At 34.0% G+C, this 21,826-nt stretch overlaps 1 protein-coding gene across 8 annotated transcripts; it reads right to left on the bottom strand.

Annotated features, from left to right (window-relative positions):
• Positions 1 to 46: 46 nt before the first annotated feature.
• On the bottom strand, positions 47 to 12,584 carry LOC114423648. 8 transcript variants are annotated; one of them, XM_028390536.1, is made up of 18 exons: positions 12,386 to 12,584; positions 12,195 to 12,286; positions 9,176 to 11,202; positions 8,203 to 8,715; positions 6,184 to 6,452; positions 5,695 to 5,958; positions 5,513 to 5,574; positions 5,198 to 5,250; positions 4,999 to 5,106; positions 3,223 to 4,919; positions 2,906 to 3,014; positions 2,271 to 2,451; positions 1,897 to 1,964; positions 1,663 to 1,778; positions 1,139 to 1,592; positions 720 to 1,039; positions 515 to 587; positions 47 to 409 (listed from the first exon to the last, which is right to left on the bottom strand). In XM_028390536.1, exons 3-18 carry the CDS (start codon positions 11,190 to 11,192, stop codon positions 405 to 407), a joined length of 6,309 nt encoding a protein of 2,102 aa, XP_028246337.1. In that variant the 5' UTR covers positions 11,193 to 11,202; positions 12,195 to 12,286; positions 12,386 to 12,584; the 3' UTR covers positions 47 to 404. The 8 variants fall into 8 exon arrangements, with proteins under 8 accessions (XP_028246337.1, XP_028246328.1, XP_028246290.1 ...); XM_028390527.1 differs by adding an exon at positions 12,110 to 12,141 and having other exon boundaries at positions 5,513 to 5,958; positions 12,222 to 12,286; XM_028390489.1 differs by having other exon boundaries at positions 5,513 to 5,958; positions 12,381 to 12,584.
• Between the last annotated feature and the right edge of the window lie 9,242 nt (positions 12,585 to 21,826).

Below are 21,826 nucleotides of genomic sequence, written 5' to 3'. Positions count from 1 at the left end.
TCATAAATAACGCTGACTCTGGATAGGTTATGAAATATGCGCGAACTGGAAGAGAAGGTACTAGCCGACAGCCAATGAATGCAGCAATTGGCATGTAGAGCATCCCGTTATGTTATCATTTGAAGAACAAACAAACCTCTACCACCAAGGTAACATGGAGAATATCGATATACAGCACAGCCTACGGATCAAATCACATTCAAATTTAAATAAATACTAAAAAATCAATATGACCGACCGTCTACTGAACTATAGTCCGCCTAAAACATAGGAAGCAAGAATTTCCATTCCATTCCTAGGTTGGTTCTCTATTATAAATATACACATCTATGCTAGGTATGTCGGTCATCTAAATAACAGGCCGGTCTTTTAACTGTACCGCATCATTGCAAGCTCCCTTCCATTTAACCTGTTGCAACTCACAGTCAAACAGTTGAAATGTAATAATAACTCGACCCATAAAAGAGCACGTGACTCGAAATAAAAATTCTAGGAGGATATGGATGATACTCACTCTTAGTATTACGATTATGTGAAACCGAAGGAATCTTTGAGATGATCAAAGAGCTCTGCAATCCTTCTAATAGCTGCCACCATATCAGATCAGATTCAAAACAAAAGGTCATTATATGAAATACAATTTTTAAAGAGTAAAATTGGCTTCATACTTGAACGAGATAGAACCATAGAAGAAAAACCACTCAGTTATAGAAACTTACTCTTGATGTTGGCTGGATCCTGCGATTGGATCTCCGGGGCTCAACCACGTCGGATGCTGATTTCATGGGATTGTCATTTAAAGCCTTTTCCATCTCACCTTTACCTGATTTAATATGGGCAGGCGCAAGTTTCCCTTTACTTGCTCTTGATGAGGATGCTCTTTTAGTGGGATGAGCATCCACCGAAGTTGCCAGCGTTGAAAACAAGATTGATCCTGTTGCTCCATCACTTGCAGAGTGAGGTGCTCTCTCCACCTTACTTTCACTCTGGGAAGCATTCTTGAATTGATTTGAAGAATCCTTAATCCTTTCAGTATGACCTGTCAGGTCATTGGAGAGAAAACGCATTTGATAAAGAAATATCTTTTGGTGGGATTACTCTACCCAAAACAAAACGCACGCTGATTTTCCATACTTACTTGTCTTTGGCTTGGAGTCAGCTCCATGTTTCTCTTTGGCATCATTTTTGGAACTATTTTTCCATCCTCTAGGTCCGGAACTTGGAGGCATCAAGAAATTTGCAAGTTTAACTGAATCATTTCTATCACTGATCTTACTGTTTTCATGTGCCACGTAATGCTTGCTTACTTCCATAAATTTCCTTTTCTTCCCCGGTTTAGGAACACCAAAAATTACTTTTGATCCTTCTTTTTGAAGACCAGTCCTCACCATTCTGTGTGCATCAAATTTATTTTCATTCTTGCTGCTCTTACCAATATTAAACACTTTATCGTTTTCAGCCAAATTAAGTAATTTCATCTCATCAGGTTTTGCTGACTCCACAGCATCACTGCCTTTTGACATCTTGTCTTTCCCTTTTACATCTACCGCATGACTACCCAATTTAGGTCGTTTTTCGATTGGTGTATCACCCTGCATGCAAAATGTAAAAGTTAGCAGACTCACATGAAGTTGGGGAACCAGAAGAACCTAAACAAAGTACCTCATGGGTAGAACTGTCATTTGCCCCCACTTTGGAAGATTCAATCCATTTCCCATCCTTCCAGATAAGGGATGGACGGAGATGCCAAGCTCTAACAACCAACGTTTCTCCACTAGCTGCAGAAAACCAATATTATACATTTTTCTAAGAATAAGATGCCAATGCATTTTATGCCTTGGTAAGTATTAAGAAACAACATAGAATACAAAATGTTTAATCAAATAATTTACTTACCAGGAAAGTGAACAGTAAATGTTGTTTCATCTTTTTTATTCTTCGCTGTGATGACTCCTTCCCACCAGCTGATGACAAAAACTACCATGTGAGAGAACTTTAACATGCATATTTATCTTGTTCAGTTCTATTACAAATAATATTTTTACTTCAACAGAAAAAATGGAAAATCATAATTTATTTTAATTAAAGAACAGGAGGAAGTACAAAATAATCCTGATTTCAGAGGCCAATCAAACCAACAAACACCCATATGTCTATGATGAAAGAAATCAATGGTGAAGATGTTATAATATACACACAATAACTTCAAAGGGTATTGAAGAAATGGCCATCAATAGATAGCTAATTAAAAGAAGTCTATATAAGCAAACCTTTCTTGTATCCATGCATCAACTCTATCCCCAACAGACCATGCATAATCTCCCATAGCAGCTCTACGTCTCTTTCTTGTTCCTTCATATTGTAAAGTATTAAGAGGACGAGCAGTACGTATTCTGGGGTGTTTGTCTCCATCACATACAAGTGAAACCCATTCCTTTAATGGCCCTGCACCTAAAAGACAACAATATTTTTAATCATAATGAATGAATATTCAATACACACGAATACACAATTGAATAAGATCTTAATAAAAAATGGTTGGCAATTCACTAGCATCCAGATGTATACAAGCTATGGGAGACATGGACCATCTTTTAAACACTATTTTTTTATGATTTATCCAAAATTCATTTCAATCCTCTAGTATGATTTAATTTATGAACTTATATGACACTTTGGAACAAATACAACAGTTATATAGCTTGGTCTAATGCAGCATTTGCATTCTGATGTACCCTTTTAGAAGAATCCTCCTAATTGTACATTCAAATGAACTCAAGTCCATTGACTTTTCCATGAATAGCCAAATATTGGAAATACAGACATGCCATTTTCTTGCTGGCCAATTAATTAATAATATACTTCTGTTCTCATCAAAGTACAAGTATAAAGACTCACGACCAACCTTCAGCAGCTACAAGTGAAGTGTAGCCTACATAAGCTTTATCATCCCTCAAAGTCAAAATATTGGCTGAGAACCATGCAGCTTTAAACCCTTCCTCATCTTTGAAAACCTGATACATACAATAGCTTCAGTTTACTAGGAAATATATAATTTAAGAGCAACATATTACTTTTCAAAAATGAAAAGAATGTGTGTCGATTTAAAACCAGTGCCTAATCCCCACTAATGTTGATATTAGAAAAATGAACCCATGGGCATTAATCTAAACACTTTAACTAATTCAAATTAAAAAGAAAATAAATAAAAATAACAACAACCTCTACAAGTAAGCCCTCCTTGATGATGCTACTTTCCACCAGATTTTCAGATCCATTATTAACAGTAAAAGGAGCCTGAATTTCAGGCTCAGATCCAGGAACCACATGAATAGGCTTGACTAAATTAGAAACAACCTTGCGTCCCTTTGGTCCTCTTGAATTCTTTTCATTGATCTTAATACTAGCAGAAATGCCACCAGATAAAATGTCTCTGTTATGTGTATAAGAAGTTTCAGGAATATCTCTCACATTAATGTTCACCATATCTCTGGTAATGTCTTTGAATAATCCAACTTGCTGAGAAGACTCTCGGGTTGCTTTCAAACATCCCTCTGGGCCAGCTTCTACCAACTGACTTATTGGCAAAGGATCACCCATAGTTACAATTTTTCCTGCTTGAGATACAGCTTCTGCTGCCAGCTCAGCAGCCTTCACAATGGCATCCATATTTTCAGCTCTTTTGGTGGCAGCTGAAGCAGCTTCCACTCTCCTTTTAACAGCTTCCTTGGCAGCAACAATGATAGAACCAGGACTATTGGTTCCATTAGCACCTTTCAAGATGGAAGCAGGGGTTGCTTTTCCTAAGTTATTGGTACCCTCAGAAAGACAAATTTGATTACTTTGGCTGGAATTATTATAACCAGATGAAAGCAATGCTTCATCAGCCATTAGTTTTGCTTGAAGAGAAGCATTTGAGGCAACATTGGCAGCTGCTGCTGCTGCCTTCGCAATGGCTGCAGCAGCTGCAACGGCAACTGCTGCAGAAGCTAATTTAGCCTCAATATCAGGCATCAACCCAGAATTTTTATGTTTATCCAACTGATTCCATAACTCTAGGCTATGATTCACTGCAGCAGCAGAGAGAGCAGAAGCTTCCTCTGCATGTACCCTGGCCTCCTTAACTTTCAAAAGAGACTCATCTGACATAATCCTCTTCTCAACATTCTGATCATTTTTGGATTGATCAGCAAGAGGAGATACAGACACAACTGACTTTTCAATAGTAGTTATTGGCACATTCCCAACAGGGACCACAACTGCAACAGGAGTAGATGTATGGCTACCGACAGCAGGAGCCAGTGATTGAAAAGCCCTCTGGCCTAGATCCTCAGAGACCACAACTTTTTTTCTTTTTCTGGGCTTTGGATCTGAAGAGTGTTGAGCAGGTGATACTGTCACATTGTTTGCATCAAGCAGAGAGGCAGTTCCTGCAAAGATACTTTGCAAACCTGTACTGGAAGTAGGGAGACTGGAAGTAATATTCTTTATGACAGAGGAAGGAGGCAGAGATCCTTTGACTGAACCTAGCTTAATTGTATCTGAGGCAGGTGATGCAGAAATATGGGTGCTATTGTCAGGTGCAGGAGTTGGAGAACCAATCCATGGTCCTCGAAGGGGGGTTTGGGACATCCAAGGTGTGTTATGTCCAAGAAAATTCCTCACAGGAGTAGTTTGATAAGGGTGTAATGGAGTAATTGCTTGTGGATAATCCATGACAGAACCTCTTGCAATGGCACTAGATTGCAGGGAATCACTACCTAGACCTAGAGTTGATAGACTCCAAAGTGGAGATGAAAGAGGTATTAAGGGGTTTACAATTGGGGGAGTAGCCTTGCTGCTGGTTCGACCAAGTGGCGAAGAGATACCTTTCGCTTGAGCAGCACTTTGCTTATGTGGCAAATCAGAGGTTCTAGCAACTGCAGAACTCAATTATCAGAAGTTAACCAAACAAGTCAAAAACAAAACCAGAGAAAAAAGCTATGTCACAAGAGATACCAGATCGTGATTGCAGAGGTGTTTCTGGGTTAGCAGGATGAGATTTTTGACCATGTTGCCTTTCCATGCAGGCACGCCAAGCATTATCCCAAAGGCTCCTTCCACCATCTAAAAACACAATGTCTAGGAACTCAATATTTATTACGAGCAAATAACAAAATAAAACATGCAAAGGAGTCATGATAAACAAAAAATTAACCTGATCCTCCAAAAGCTGATATCATATAAGCCTCATCTGGTACCATGCCTTGACTGCAGCAACATCAATAACAAAAAGAATTGGCAGAGTTAATTATCATGCCCAAAACCTAGAATATTAATAACTTATATCATGCAGATCTAAATGGCTACGGTGACCTTGGCCTTGGATAATTTTGATTGAATGAGTATGAATAAGGTCTAAGAAAGGCAAAGTATGCAATGAGCCACGATTTTCCTATTTTTCATATGCGCATGCAAACATCACATGAGTAGCATCCATAACAATTAAAAAAAATACAATATTTGAACTCACATCAAAGCTCCATATACAAAGATCTGTGCACGTAATTGTACTTGCTGCTGATCTGTGAAAGGCTGATGAAACAAAACAGGTGGAGAAGCAGAAGTGTTCAAATCTGGAATGCTATATGTTGAAGTATTTACAACAGCAAATGACTTTGTACTATTTGAGTCAATATGCCCAAACTGCTGCACCTCATTTGACTGCATCATCTGAAAACCAGGAGATGGGCTCAGGGAAACTTTGGTTGATTTATCACCTCTATCAGTCTGTCTAGCCAGTTTAGTGTCCTTTGCATGACTTCCTCTTCTAGAAGATTCCTTTCCAGCACTCTTATTAGATGCTCGCCTAGTTTTGCGCTCAGCCGTAGCTTTAGAAGCACCATTTGTTGCTACCTCTCCAACAGATTTGGTTTTTGAGGGACCTCGCCCAAAAGTTGAAGGAGATCCCTCCATAGCCTTCAACAACAAAGAGGAAGGGAAAATATGAAAAGCCTATAAGATCATTTGTCATTCATAAAGTAATCAACAGAATATATCAGCCATGCATTTCATATAAATAACCTTTCAAGAAGCCACTTTGCACATTCAGGAAGAAACTCAATAAGGAAATATAGGCAATAAAAATAATAACATTCAGATACCAATTTCTAAGCTTGGATTACAAACTGCAACAAGACTTACTGATGATGTTTTGACGGTTTCAGTAACAGGAATTGGTTGCATCTTGCCAACATCATCTGCAACATCCTTTTTGGACAAATCAATCACTGAATTTACCTCAGGAGTTGACCTTCTTTCATCTTTAGATGCATTATTCTCCTTTAGATCTTCAGCAGTAGACAATGTATTTTTCGGACCACCATTTATCACCTCAGAAACTTGGGTGTTCTGATTAGCAGAAGCCTCAACTTGATTTTTGTCCTTTTCAGTTTGGGAAAGGCTTCCACCTCCTGTCTCACACAACTCAATGTAAGAGTCCAGTACAAAAGCAGAAGATATGGAAATTTGGTTTCCACATAAAATTTTGCCAGCAAAGTTCATATTGTAATAGGTATGGAAACATTTGAAGGAATCCTATGATAGAAAGAGAATGCAATTCACATACATCACAAAAAAATCAAAAAAATATGCATCAGACAATATAAACAAAATTACCATCATGACATGGTTATTTACCGCCCTTGATATGGATAGTAATGTGGCATGTTTATTAAAAGGAAACTATAAATAATATATGACCAATGAATTAAAAATAGTGGTCATCGAAAAGACTCATTTCTTCTTAGGTTCAACCTACTTCTTTCCCCCATTTGCTTTTTAATAGCCCAGGGTCTGCTCCTGATTCTCCTTGTGGAAGGATGTGCGGTCAATGGGGGAATCTACTTCCAAAAATATTCCCGCTTTATCGTCACCTTCCTACCTGCACACAGCTCCAATTCCTTGGTTCTTACTTGTACAGGACTCCTCCCATGCAAATTTAACTTCTTTGGGAACTTCTATGACCAATAGACATTTGATTTAATTTCCACGGGAGAGTCCTCTAATTACTCAGGTTCTTTCACCAGTAAATTTTATTTTCTCCATAACACCCTTTATGTTATGGGAAGTTGAGTATTTTGTTTGGGATTTATGGATGACCTGCTCTGCCCATTTAGATATCTTTCTCTCCATAACTTGTGTTTTAGTTCATAGACATTTATGTCCAGAACATTTATACAGTAGGCTTGTTTTTCTATCCTCTGTGGGTTTCAGCTTAAGGTAGGAGTTTCCTTTATCTTGTATCCAAATGAATTGGATAGTTCTAACACCATGCTAATGCCGTCATTTATATTACCTAGTTGCCCACTAAATCTTCTTCTTTTTAGGAGGACTCTTTCCCACCAGATGCTATCTTAATAAATTCTTAGGTAGTAGCATCATAGTACAAAGGAACTTTCTAGTATGCATCATTCATAATGGACTTGGGCATGAGTAAAACAATTGAAATTTCAATAGCAAGAGAATTACCAATGGAAGAATTGAAAAACACATTATCTTTGCTCATATAACCAGTAATTTGTTCATTGTTACCGGCTCCTATAGTTCTCTATCATATTCTAAATTGCATGAGACTTAGAACTTCAGTTGTAATTTTTCTTTGCTGACACAATTGATTGTACATAATATGAGTACAAGTTTATTAGCCAGAATTAGCTTGATAGCTGAGAAACTGGATCATATAAAGCAACAATTTTTCATTACAAAAAAACAACATCCCTCTACAAGAGAACACCAAGATAATTTCTTTAGTTGAAAATTTGCTAAGATAACCCAAACTGCACTAAAGGAAGGACTGAACACAAACAACAATTTTCACTTTACATAGCAATAAAAAAAAATTGAGAAATCATGAGATGCTCTGTGTAAGAAGCAGATACATACAAATTACAACCATAGTCTTCCTAAAAGTTGTATGGCAATAATCAGATAGACAGTTAATTTTTGGTAGTGAGATAGGCAGTTAATTCACAATGAGTACATACATTCATAAAAATAAAATAATCAAATCATTCAGTTTTAGACAAAACTTGAATGGTTGGCACAATGAATATATTACATATATTTTCTCCAAGTTCTAGAAGTGATGCATTAATCTCACAATAAAATGCAGAATTTAAGGGAAATTTATAAGTAGACAACAAAAACTGGATTAAAGATTACCTAATTTTTCTGAGGAAGACTCGTCAGGATTCTCCTGCACAGTATCCTTGCCATCCTTAACTAAAGAAACTGTAACACCATCACTCTGTTTCTCAGATGATGCACATAGAACTTGAGGCATACCAGTCTCTTTTGCACATTCCTGAATAACTTTATCATTTGCTGTTCCTTGAGGTTCACCAATCTTTATAGCACTAGTCCCTACATTGTGCTGGCAATCACTGTCACGTAACAATAGCCTTGAAGTATCAGAAGAATGATGTTTTTCAGTTCCTGTGACAGGACAAGGAGCAGTTTCCAGTTCAGAAGATCCAACAAGGGTAGATGTGCCTGCTTCCTCAGCTTTTGCTGTAAATTCTCTCTTTTCCTCAGCAGAAGAATATCCAACAGGAGTTATCCCTTGAAATTCATTGTGACTAGTAACTTCATGAGTGGAAACAACTTTGCTAGAAGGTGGAATGTCTACAATCTCATGTGATGTCAAACTATTATTTTCTGAAACAACTTGTGAAACTGAAAAATAAGATGAAAAGGAAACCTTTAAGTTAGTGAGCTATTAGGAATTTGATCCCAAGATGAGTGTAGAACCTTTTAATACATTGGTAAACAAGAAAGTGACACATCATTGTCGTACCTAAAGGCCTGAATGGTTTTGAGAAAATGATTAATACTTTTGTTTCCTATTATCACTAATAATTATAAAGAATGTCACCTTGTTTCCTGTTTTCAATGATTTGTACAAGAAATGATGGAAATGCCATAATAGGAAACAAGATGAAAACAATGACATTTTTGTAACCATTGGCAAAAACAGGAAATGACATTTACTCAAACTAGACAAGCCTAAGAATTTCCATTTGTAGTGCAAGTTTTTAACAATTTTCAATATATAAAATAGGTGGTATCATATGATTCACTAACAGTGAACAACTATTTAGACTGAGTGTGTCAAGATTAAATCCTTATAATGTACCTGAATTATTGACAGGTGTGACATCGATTGATACTGTGGAAGTTGTCAACTCGATTTCCATGCTACCTTCACTAATAGATGATGAAACAACACCCATATCAACATCACAATGCTTCTGGCTAGAATCAGAAGGAACCCTTTCATTCTCCTGATCATTGACAGAGACAACTTGATCGCAGTTTTCCTGGTCATGCTGTCCATCAGATTCATTGCTTACACATATTTGAGTAGACTCGCCCAAAATGGAAGATTTTGTTGAAAAATCCATCACATTGCAACTTGAAAAACCTTCTACCTTTTTGCCACTATTTCCTTCACTGATAGAGGAAATGTTATTTTCCTCAGCAGTAAACATAGATGCCTCAGACTTGCTTGACAAATTAACTGTATCCACGTGATTACCAATGTTCAATAGTTCATCCTGATCATTTACAGAGACATCTTGATCACATTTTTCATGGTCATTCTGTCTGTCAGGTTCATTGTTTACACATATTTGAGTAGACTCACCCAAAATGGAAGATTTTGTTGAAAAGGCCATCACACTGCTACTTGAAAAACTTCCTACCATATTTTCACTATTTCCTTCATTAATAGTGGAAATGTTACTTTCCTCTGCAGTAAGCACAGATGCCTTGCCTGACAAAATCACAATATCACCAGTGTTCAATAGCTCATCTTCCTTAGTAACACTGCCGACATCGTATGTCGTCTTCTCCATGACATCCACATTCTGCTGCATATTGGGAAAATTCTCACAATGTAAATTACTAACCTCAACCGCTTGCCCCTCAGAGATAGAATCATCTTTAATTGAAGGTTTTGGCAATTCAGTTGTATTTGGTACAGATTGGTCATCCATTACCACATCGTTAAGCAACATTACATCTTCACTTACAATGTTCTGAGACAGAGCACTGAAACACATATCTTCACTGCTTTTTTCAACTTTCTGCGAAACAGCAACAGATTCCATTCTTAAGGAACTCTCTAAACTACTTATCCCAGTCTCAAGACCTTCAACTACACCTCTACCTTCCAAATGTTCTTCTGTGGGGATTGAACAAAAGGGTTTATCCAAATGATGTGCATCACCCCCAACCATGCCTCGATCCAGAGTCTGTGTGTCCACAACAGCTTCTTTATCCATCACAGAAGATTCCAAATCTTGATTATTAGTTTGTGCTTGTAAAGGATCTCGCTTGTCATCACCCATATTTTTCATACATGATTCAGCAATATTAGTTTGCACTGCAGATGAATCATCTTGAGTTTTGCCATGATGTGAGTCATCATCAACAGTCTCAACTTGTCTTTGGTTTGTATTGTTATTTTTGTCATTGGTATCAAGAGTCAGGCTCCCCTCAGACACGGGCAAGTCAATATTTCTGCAGATATCACTTAGTTCAGGGTTACTTGAAGTTCCATCAATGGATAATTCCCCATCATGACCTTGGGAGACTCCACCCTGAGGCTTCTCCATTCCTACATCCTCTTTCAATCCAGAAAAACTAGTATGGGTGCCACCAGGTGGATGTAAATCTGAAACACTATGTTTAAATTCATTTTTATCATCAAATTTTGGATTGGTGTCCATTTGCTTAGCTAAGCAGGCCAGTTCATCACAGGCATCTGATTCCTGAATAACTGTTTGTCTAGGAATATAGTCCTCCTGTCCAACAGATTTCAAAAGCATTTCAACAGATTCTGAGGAAGTAGCCTCAGACCAAACATTGCCATGCCTTGATATAGAGCAAGACTCAGCTGCAGTTGAACTGAACTCTATGCCACTACCCCCTCGGGAGAAAGTGTCAATCCACTGGTTATCTTCGTTACTTTCAATGCCAAGAAAAACTTCAGTTTCTACTAAACTATCAAATCTTAAATTCGCTTGAAGGCTTTCATCAAAATCAAACTTGGGGAGAGCATATGGCCTTAATACCGGAGGAAATTTGGCGCTCCCTTCACCAGCTAAATGGAGATTCTGGTTTTGAAAATCATTGTCATCATAATCCATGGGTGAATCCCTAAAACAAATAAGTACATTAGAATAAGAGAAACAGCAATAATCGTGAGCTTAAACCTGATACAAATGTATGCACACATAAACAGAAAGACACTCATAGAGACAAATACAAAAGCAGAGAGAGGTACATGTAAGATCCACCATGGGCATATCCATCATCCAAGTATGAGCATATGTCATTACACATACAAACAGACACACAAATACATAGAAATTCAATAATAAATTAAAAAAAAATCCGTTGGCTTGTTGCAAACAAATTACAAGCCATGTATAAAGCAGGTAAACATAGAAACTTAATTCAATAGAGCAAAAAACATATATTGAAACATTTAACTGTTACTCCATAATTCAAATTTTCACAGCCACTACCTAGAATAGCCCTTTAAAAGAAAAACCAAATATCATGGCACAAATAATTTAGGTTCTGCAATGGTAATATATCTATCTAATCAACAACAACTGATGCACTTTGAAGGGTGAGGGAGAAGAGAACAATCCCCGGGGTTTATGGGCTCTGTCTAGTGATATGCAAAGTTGATTTTACAATACCACGAGGGAGAAAACAGCACATAAGATAAACCTCAATAATTTGAAGAGTCCAAGTTATTTTGATTCAACAAATTTATCCAAACAGGTTAGCTTCTTAGGCATAGGACCATAGTAGCATTCAGCAACCTCTTGAATAACCTTGTTAAAAACATGGTGGAGTTAAAAATGGATACATCAAGCAATTCTTTTTCAACAATAGAGAAACACGAATTCAAATTCGGGACCAATTGAAGTGTGCCGTTGTTCTGACTCAAGCGAGAGAAGAAAACCAAAAAAAAAAAAAAAAAGTGGTAGAACAAAACTCACCATTTCTAAGCAAAGGAAGCAAAAGTAACCATTTTTCAAACAAAACTCACCATTTCTAAGCAAAGGAAGCAAAATTCTTAACCTAATCACAGAAGAGGAAAAGATTGAGAACCCAAAGTTGGACGTGAACAGTACCAGAACAAGTAAGTCTAGAGACGCTACCTCCCTCCATCCGGCGAGGAAATCCAACCCTTTTGATCTCACCTATTCCCCAATCGTACAGTCATCTACTCTCTCCAACACAAAAAATCTCACCGTCAGTGCAAATTCACCGCAGAAAAAAAAAACAGAGAAACGAAACAGCGAGAGAGCGAATTGAACCTCACCGGCGGATTCGATTTCCGGCGGATCGAACTAGGGTTCCGGCGATGAGGTGAGAGTTACGAGGAAGAAGTGCGAAAACTGAAAAAGGTGGGTGTGTGGAGTGGATTTGTTTGGTTGTTCGTTGGTTGGGTTTGGGTGTGGCTGTGGAAAAAAGCTGAGTGGGAGAATTTTGTTTTTTTCCCAAGGAAGAGAAAAATAAGTGTCAGCGATGGAAACAAAATTGAAAAAAGTGGGTTTGTTCGTAAATAGTCAAGATCCGACGGGCGAAGATGGCCACGGTAAACACGTGGGTGGCCCTGATTCGCACGTGGAAAGTATCTACTTTCTAGGGTTAAGCAGGAAACCGCTATCCGTGGGAAATAGTGTCACGTATGCCCGGCGGCTGATTGGTTATTTAAGGCTGAGTCAAGTAAGTATCTCGTCAAAACTCGGATGCTCTCATCCAACGGTTCACAGAGGCTTTACTAAGGGAATCAGGAATCGGGAGCGTGTAGTGTAGCCACCTACATAAGTTTTTCAGTTTTTTTTTTTATTTTCTTCGTGTTATTATTAAATTAAAATAGTAAATTCTTCAAAACAAAAAAATAGTCGAATTAATAAAAGGCCAATGACTGCACCATAAAAAAGGGCGAATGAAAAACAATAAGGAAATCCTTTTTTTTATAATGCGTTGCACGTGATTTTAGTTTGTTAACTTTTCTTGAATTAATTAATTAATCAATTTTCTTAATGTTAAAAATCAAACAAATTTGTATTCTTATAATTTTTATTTTAAATTTTCAAATTATTATTTCATCTAAATGTTTAAAGAGTTTATGACAAATTTTGAATATAAAATAATTTTAAAATTTGGAGGTTTAGTGAATTTTTTAATGAAATTTAACACTTTGTTTAAATAGAGAGAAAATAATTGGTTGAAATTTAAAAGTAGCATGAGAGAAAAGAGAATTATATACTTAATGAAATTTAAGTATTTTTTAAGAAGAATCTTAAGTACTTATAACGTAATATTATCTTAAGTATTGTTTGTTGTGAGAATCGTCATTCTTTAGAATTATGATTATAACTATATTTGTTTGGTTGATTATAAATATTTTTATTTTTATATAAATGTTGTGAATAAAAAAGTAACAGCATTTTTATCATGATTTTTAATTATTTATCATATTAAATTATTTAACTTGAATAATATTATATTTTTATCGTAATAAAAATGTTGTTACCATGGAAAAGTTAGGTTACCACCTCCCCATGTTAATATTTTTGTGAGAAATTAACCAAAAACACTTATGAAGAAACATTGTTTCATAAAAATGTTACTTAAAAAAATAATTAAATATGAAAAACAAACATTTTCAATTTATGGTAATCAAGAAATTAAAAAAAAAATCTTGTATAAAACATTCTTACCTCAATCCTGTTATGTCTAATTGCGTCCAAGTCACATTGGACTATACCAAACAATTAAATCTTAAGGTTTTGATGTTGATAAAATATAAATTTCATGTATTAACCTTTCATGATTAAAGTTACGTGTTCATGTTTATCTTTACGAGATACAAGCAGAAAAACATGAACAGGAAAACTCTGGACGATAAACAAAGTATCAGTCATTGAATAATACTACTTTTGCATCCAACCTCGAAAAAACAAGTGTTATTGCACTTGGCTCGCAATACAAAAGCATGGAATAGTTACTCGATCTTCAAGAAGTGAAAGCAATCACAATAAAGTAACGTTCATAGACTCGATAAGAAACTCATGTCATAACGTACAAAAAGGAATATTTAAATTGTTTTGTCTCAACATTCTTAATTTATTTTGTCTTATGTTGTTAGCGTTTATTTTAATTTGTACGTTGAAAGTCAACTCTAAGCATTAGAGCGACACAAACATATTGTATTTTTCTGAAAATATGATGCAGGGAAGTGTTTGTGGTCTACACTCTCTCTCTCTCTGCACAGTAGCAACCTTGTGTCAAGTGCCAAAACTATTAGACAACAACTAACTAGGATCTCTCAGCGGATCGGAGTTTTGAAGTCTATATAAAGTTTGGAGATGTTTGTGTTAAAAAAGTCGAATCACAAGAGAATATTTTGAGACAAAACGAACAAGTGTTGTAAAGCTATTGGTCCGTAGGACGAAATAAACTTAAGCTAAGTGAGTGAATCTTAGCTCTCTCAAGTTAGCGAGTTTCAGTGTATTCGAGCTTACTGTGTAAATACTTTTTGAGTTATCATTGTACATTTTTCATCAAACATATATTATTTGTGAAAGCAAGAGTGACTTAGTGACAAATAATACTTGGATCTTAATCTTAGTGGAAGATTAAAGATACTGTGAGGAGTGGCCTAAAAAGTACTCATTGTAGTCAGAAGTGATATAAATAATACTTGACTGAAATAAAATATTTGATTAGTGAAATCCTTTAAGGTTTGAAGGAGAACTAAACATAACCCAAGAGTTGGGGTGAACCAATATAAAACCTTTGTGTTTTCATTATTATTTCTATGTAATTAGTTATTTTCTTTAAGTCACTTTTACACTACCATATCCAAGTTTTGTGAATTAGTTTTTTGAGTACACCATTATTTTAAACCCCTTGGACGAAACCCTTCATCCATTGATTTTTGGTTTGATAAATGTCTTTTATAATTTTTGAAAGACCAAATTCTTATGCATCACACTATTCAATCCCCCTTCTAGTATGTTTCATACACTTTAAAAAATTTCACTTAAAGTATGCCAAAAACATGATTTGAACTGAATTTTTGGAAAATTAAACCAAATCACACCAGTTTAGAACTGAACTATTATTATAAAATAGATTCGGTCCAATGCACCAAATTGAACCTTTTTTTTTTCTTTGGCATCATATTTTAAACCATTTCGGTTTTGATATAGAGCATTTCATATTTTTGGATTAAGAATCAAATTGTTTAAAATATTTTTGATTTGGTTTGGCTCATTTGGAAAACCAAATTTTGCACTCCCGTACTTCCATTTGCAAGAGAAGAGAAGCTAGAAAAAACTAAACTAAACATTACTTAAGCATTTATAACATAAAGATACATTCAAAAAAAATTGTTTATGAACTCTTTAAAAATGGGCATCCGTTCATATCTTTAACAACCTCATGTTATCTTTACCTTGCTCGGTGCTTTCTCTTGCAAGTAATGTTTTCCTTTAGCATTTTCAATCATGGATAACATCTTTGTTTTTATATATATAAAAGGAAGTAGGTAGGGTTAATTTTGGAAAAATAAAAGGAAAAAGTGAGATTGTTTGGAAAAACTAATTTTAGAATACTGAGACGTGCAAAGAAAAAAAAAACTTTGCAACAACAAGCTTAGAAATATAACGTTTTAAAATCAATGTAGAGATTGAAAAATCAAAATGCAAGGTATGTTTTCAACGAGATTAGCAATAAAGGGGAAAAAAAGTCTCAGATAAAATCAATATATTTATGAGTATAATAATATGTTTTAATTGATCATAGATGTTGAAAGGGATAAAAATTTAAGATACATAAAAACAATTTGATAAAAAAATGAATGACTATATCAAGAAAAACATGTTCTTAAAATTAGCAACTTATGTTTTATTTTAATGCCTATAAAATGAATAAATTTCAAAATAATCTTTATGATTTATTATAATTTTAAAAAATATCGACTTAGATTTAGATTTAATAAATGTCCAAATCAAATTTTTTTGGCGAGTTTCTTTATTTATTTCACTTGATAATAATCTTTGTGATCCAACACTTAAATTATAACCATATAATTTTTATATTAATTTCACTTCATCAAATAAGTATTTTTTTTCTTTTTGTAAAATGCCAACTCAAATTAAAATTTTAAACTTTTAGTTTAAACTCTTTTCCCACTAAACACTAATGCCTCCATCTCATTTATATGAAACTTTTGGTTTAAACTCTTTTTCGTTCATAATTTAATAATAATAGTAATAGACAAATATTATTACATGATCAGAAATATATAATTTATGTCACGATGAGGTTAACAAACTCAAAATTTAAAGAATATAACATAATTTAAAATAAATATATTTTTAAAAATCATGCAATTTCAAAAAATTTAAATATATTATAATTTTTTAATATAAATAAGTTAAAAATATTCATTATAAACACATAAAAATCAAGTACACATTAGAATAATATTCATAGTTACAAAAATAAACACTCAAATTAAAATAAGTATATATCAAAATTTATTATATTTACATGTATTCATACTTTTGATATCATTAGTCAAACAATAAATCATAATAAATTTAAATAGACTTAATTTTTTTTAAAACAATATCTATTTAATTAAAAATGCAATTAATCATCTTGCTCAATTTTACTATAATATTTAATAAACTTCTAAATATTTACTTAAAAATTAATAATTTTATATTACACACCAAAATATGTCAAACAAGAAAACAATCATTTATTTATTTCCATTCATTTATTTTAGGAACAATGTTAGAATTTAATCAAAATTATATAATTAAACATACAAATAACCAATATAAATTATATTTTATGATTTAAAAGTAAGGTGAGTCGATACTAAAAATAAGTATCACATGCACATATTAATCATGAACTGCAACATCAGCTCTAGAAATGAGGGTTGGGGCAAACGCGCCACCAAGTTCGAATGCAGTAAAATAAAAATTTGTTTTGTGGCAGTTTTCAATTTGGTTTTCGGGTAAAATAAGTCAAATTACCATACAGGTAACAAACAATTTCCTTTGGTGCATACAATAATTTTTTATTAATAAATTAAGTTTATCTAGTCTTGTCCCATATATTTATTATGTCATGATCATATAAATGATTCTAACAACATTCTGAGTTGAATAGGAATAAACTTAAATCTATGGTAATTCGCCTTATGCTCATCCCTACCAATAATTGTTACTTCTTATATTTTATTAAAAATATTCTAAAAAACTAATATCAAACTTTTATTTTGTTTTATGAGAACTATCAAATAATATAATTAAAATTATTAAGGTTTTTTTTAATTTTCATTAACATCAATAATTAATGTGATATGATTAATAAATGATCTTATCATTTAAATATATAATCATGATCAACTCGATCTCTATATCTCAAATGATTAATCTATGATTTTGGTTGAAGATCCTAATTAATCAAAAAAACATTTGACAATAATATGCAATATTTTTTAGTGATATTTTCTTTTAAAGAGATTGAAAGTGTAAAGGGAGAAAAAATATATTTTTACACATTAATTAATTAATACTAATGGAACCACTCCTTAAAGTGAATTCCATGTTTTATACTTTAATCTTGCGCTGCCTTAAATCTCATCTCTCTTCTACTCGTCCACGCTAGGTCGTCATTCCTAATCGCAGGCCACATCGCCGGCGGCATTCCCGCCGTGTCATCCTTGCCTCTCACCGAACACTGAAAAGGTATGTCTCTCCTATTGGTTCATTTGTTGTCTAATTTTTCATTCTTCACTCTTCATTTTATTTGTTCGATTTGTTGTTTATTTCTTTAATATTTTTTTATTTGTTAGGGGAATTACTCAAGAGAGCTTCGCAATCCCACTAATAGATACTATCCGCTTAAATCTAACCATCATTCCTATTATTTATTTATTTTTTGCTTACTTTTTTGCTCACAGGATATTATTTCTTTTTACTTCTCCTACCATTTTGCGCCTCTACTTCTGTCATGTTTTCACGACTTCAAGTTGTATTACAGTATTAGTTATCTATTGTCATGCTATCTTCTATTTTTTTTTTGGTAGAAAATAAGTTTTATTAATTTGATTTTCTCATATATATATATATATATGTATTCAAGACATATATTAACACTTTTGGGGTATTTTAACATAAAGAAATATGAGAAAGAAAAACTTGCATACAAGACTGATATTGAGATTTTTGGTGCCATGTGCAAACCCAAAAAATTGTGTTTTCATAATTATTGAAATATTGTTCATCTTTTAACATTTTTTTTGGAAAACTCATTAATAATACATTCATAATTAAGATTATTTAAAACAATAATACCATTGATGATTAATATTATTCTAAAAGTTATTATTAGCAATAACATGAATAGTTAATAATCTATAACAAAACAAAATTAATTAATCTATCTTATGACATAGTAAGTGGTAAATAGAGTTTGGTAAAATTGAAAATGTTAAATTCTATTAGTGATATATTATGTCACTAGATAGATTAATTAATTTTTTTTTGCTTTAAATGATTTTATACGAATTATGAATTATTAATGTTATCATTACTTTAAATCATCTTTATTATAAATGAATTATTAATGAGTTTTGTAACAAAAAATTCAAGAGAGAAAATGTTTCAATAATTATGATTATATTTTTTTTTGTTTACTCATGACACCAAAGATCAATCTCAGAACCACATTAGAGAATTAACATGTTTCATAAAAAGTTTCAATTTTTATTATTTTATTATAGTTTCATAACTTATTCATCTTTACATTTTACAATCCCATTGAACAAAAACAAATTTTCAAACTTATTATATAAAAAATTAATACTTATATATACTAAATAAAAAAATAGTGTGTATCTAAATATGAGGTTCGAGGTGATCATCCATCTTGACCTTGTTCTTAAATCTCTAAATAAAAGGTTCATGAGTCAAGACAAATGAAAAATAGCCACAAGACAAAAAAAGAGTTGAGTTGAATGTAATAAAAAAAAATTTAAAAAGGATATTATTGGACGTATTTTAAAATAGGCCAAATGATCTATTTAATTTTTGATCTTATTATTTTTGTTCAAATTGGTCCATTATTTTTTAAAAAGTTCATTTTGGTCATTTATATTTAAAAAAATAACCAAAATGATCATTTCATCAATACAAACTTAACGTCGTTAATGAAATAAAAATATCAATAACTAAAAATGATCACAAAATGTAATTTATTTCCTTCATTTTCTTTCTCTTTTCTTCTTCTCCATCTTTGACCTTTCTCCCATCCAACCATTAGTGTCTTTCAACAACAAACACTAGATCTATACCAATGGTGTGTTTTCACCCAATTATATTTTATGGCCAAATGAACAATTGTCATTGTCTTCCTTGGTCGAGTCTATCCTCACACGCCTCTGCATTTGGAAACTCGCCCAATCCTTCTCCCACTAGGCGTCCAAAAGCAAGCTTAAAGCTCTATGAGCATCATTATTCCTGCAAAGTCCTTTAATGAGAACATCAAACAAGGAAAGAAGATGATTAAAATCAACTTGGCACATTTTATCAAACAGCTGAAGGGCCATATTAACTCGACCCTACTTAACAAACCCACGAAACAAAAAAAAAACTCTTATGGGTTTTTTGATGGGTTGGTTTGGTGGGGTTTTGAAATGAGACAAATTTGAGTTGGGGTTTAATTCTTGCGTGTAACATTTGTGATTTGTTTTTATTGTTGTTTGATTTTTGTCTTTGTTTAGAATTGGACTATTTGGATTGGAATTGATGCACAAAACTGCATTATGACCCAACATGTTTGATAATATGCTTGCACAAAGCTGCATTTTGTTTAGTTTTGTCATTTGTTTGGCTTTACAAGTTGATTCACGTGTGGTAGATGCAAGAGTGTGAGGTTATGTCACCGAGGCTCGAGGAGGGGAACTTGACATCGATTAATTCGTTGTTGTTTTCGTCGGCGATGAAGATGCCATTGTTGTTGGCGAAGAAGAAGAAAGGAAAGAATGAGAGCAAGAGAAGTGAAAAGATGAAGAAATAAAAAACTTACATCTTGTGGCGGCTTTTGAGCATCAATATCTTTTTTCATTAACAACGTTAACTTTAGATTGACAAAAAAAACTATTTTGATATTTTTTTAAACATAAAAAACTTAAATGAACTTTCGAAAAGATAAAATTGAAAAAAAAAAACCAAATAGGTCATTTGTCATCTAAAATAGGTAAAATTGCATTTTGGTCTCCCACTTTAAGTCTAATTTCGCATTTGATCCCCCACTAATTTAATTCACAGATTGGGTCCCTGTTTTATAAAATTCTACAATGTCATGTCCCTAAAGCCTCAATTGGATGTTGACCTACAATGACACCACCTTCACGTGGTCCCTCACGTGCCATTGATGCCTCCAGCTGACCTCCGCCCTCTCCTCCCTCGGCATCCGTTGTGGCAGCGTTGTCTCCGTCCTGGCCCTGAACGTCCCCGTCATGTACAAGCTCCACTTCCCCAGCGCAATTCTCAACAACATCAACACCGCCTCTATGCCCGCACCGTCTTCGTCATCCTCCGCCATGTGAACTCCGCGCTGGTCTTCGTCGACTGCGCCTCATGCCACCTCGTCCTCGAAGCCCTATCTCTCTTCCTTGAAAACCAAAATCAACGCCCAACCCTAATTCTCCTCACAGACAAAATCGTGGAGAAAGAGAAAGCCTCACCCGCCGTTGATAATTTCCTCGACATCGACGAGGGGCTTGAGTGAAAGTGAGAGGGGATGAGAAAAATAAAAGTCTCTCTTCCCTGAAAACCAAAATCAACGCCTAAAATGGAATGATGATTGAATGCTTGTGTTTTGTGTTTTTTAGGATCTGGTAAAACGACGACGTGTACAAAATACGCGTTTTATCATCAGAAGAAAGGGTGGAAGCCTACTCTGGTGTGTGCGGATACATTCAGAGCTGGTGCTTTTGATTAGTTGAAGCAAAATGCTACTAAAACGAAGATCCCTTTCTATGGAAGGTACACGTTGGTTTCTTTTCTTGTTGGAGAATTTCAGAACTGGTTGGATTTAACTATAGACTTATTGTTCTGTTGTTGGACATGTTGCACATATGATACACCTGTTGAATGCTGATAGTAAAGTTAAGGTTGTATTTTAGCGTAAAAAAAAATTATTTTACCACTAATGGGTAAAAAAATGCAACCAATTTCAAGTGCCTCTCAAACGTAGACATGCCAGTCAACGTCTAAGCTTAACGGTTAACGTCAAATTGAGGCGTCTGGGATCAACATTGCAGGATTTTATAAAACAGGGGGACCCAATTTGTGAATTAAATTAGTGGGGGACCAAATATAAAATTTGACCTAAAGTGGGAGACCAAAAATACAATTTTACCTTTAAAATAAGAAAGCCCAAGTCACATATGACTTTGAAGTTTAAATATTCACGCGAGTTTTAGTACATAATAAAAAAATAGATTTGAATCTTTATTACATTATAAAGGCTTTTTCTATTTACACGCCATTTTTTAAGTACATTAGTTTTAGAAATACATTTTCAAAATAAGTGTATAATGGGTAATAAAGAAGTAGAAAAGGGATATGAGGTGTACTTTGGGCAATGGAGTGTAAATAGAAAGAGCCTTTTTAAAAAAGTACCGTGAGGGAGGGTTACTTAGTTTAAAAATCACGTGAGC

Source organism: Glycine soja, chromosome 1, assembly GCF_004193775.1.
Source record: "Glycine soja cultivar W05 chromosome 1, ASM419377v2, whole genome shotgun sequence".
In the NCBI taxonomy this organism is placed as follows: Eukaryota; Viridiplantae; Streptophyta; class Magnoliopsida; order Fabales; family Fabaceae; genus Glycine; species Glycine soja.
Note: the sequence above shows the minus strand (reverse complement) of the source record. Positions and strands in the feature narration are given on the sequence as shown.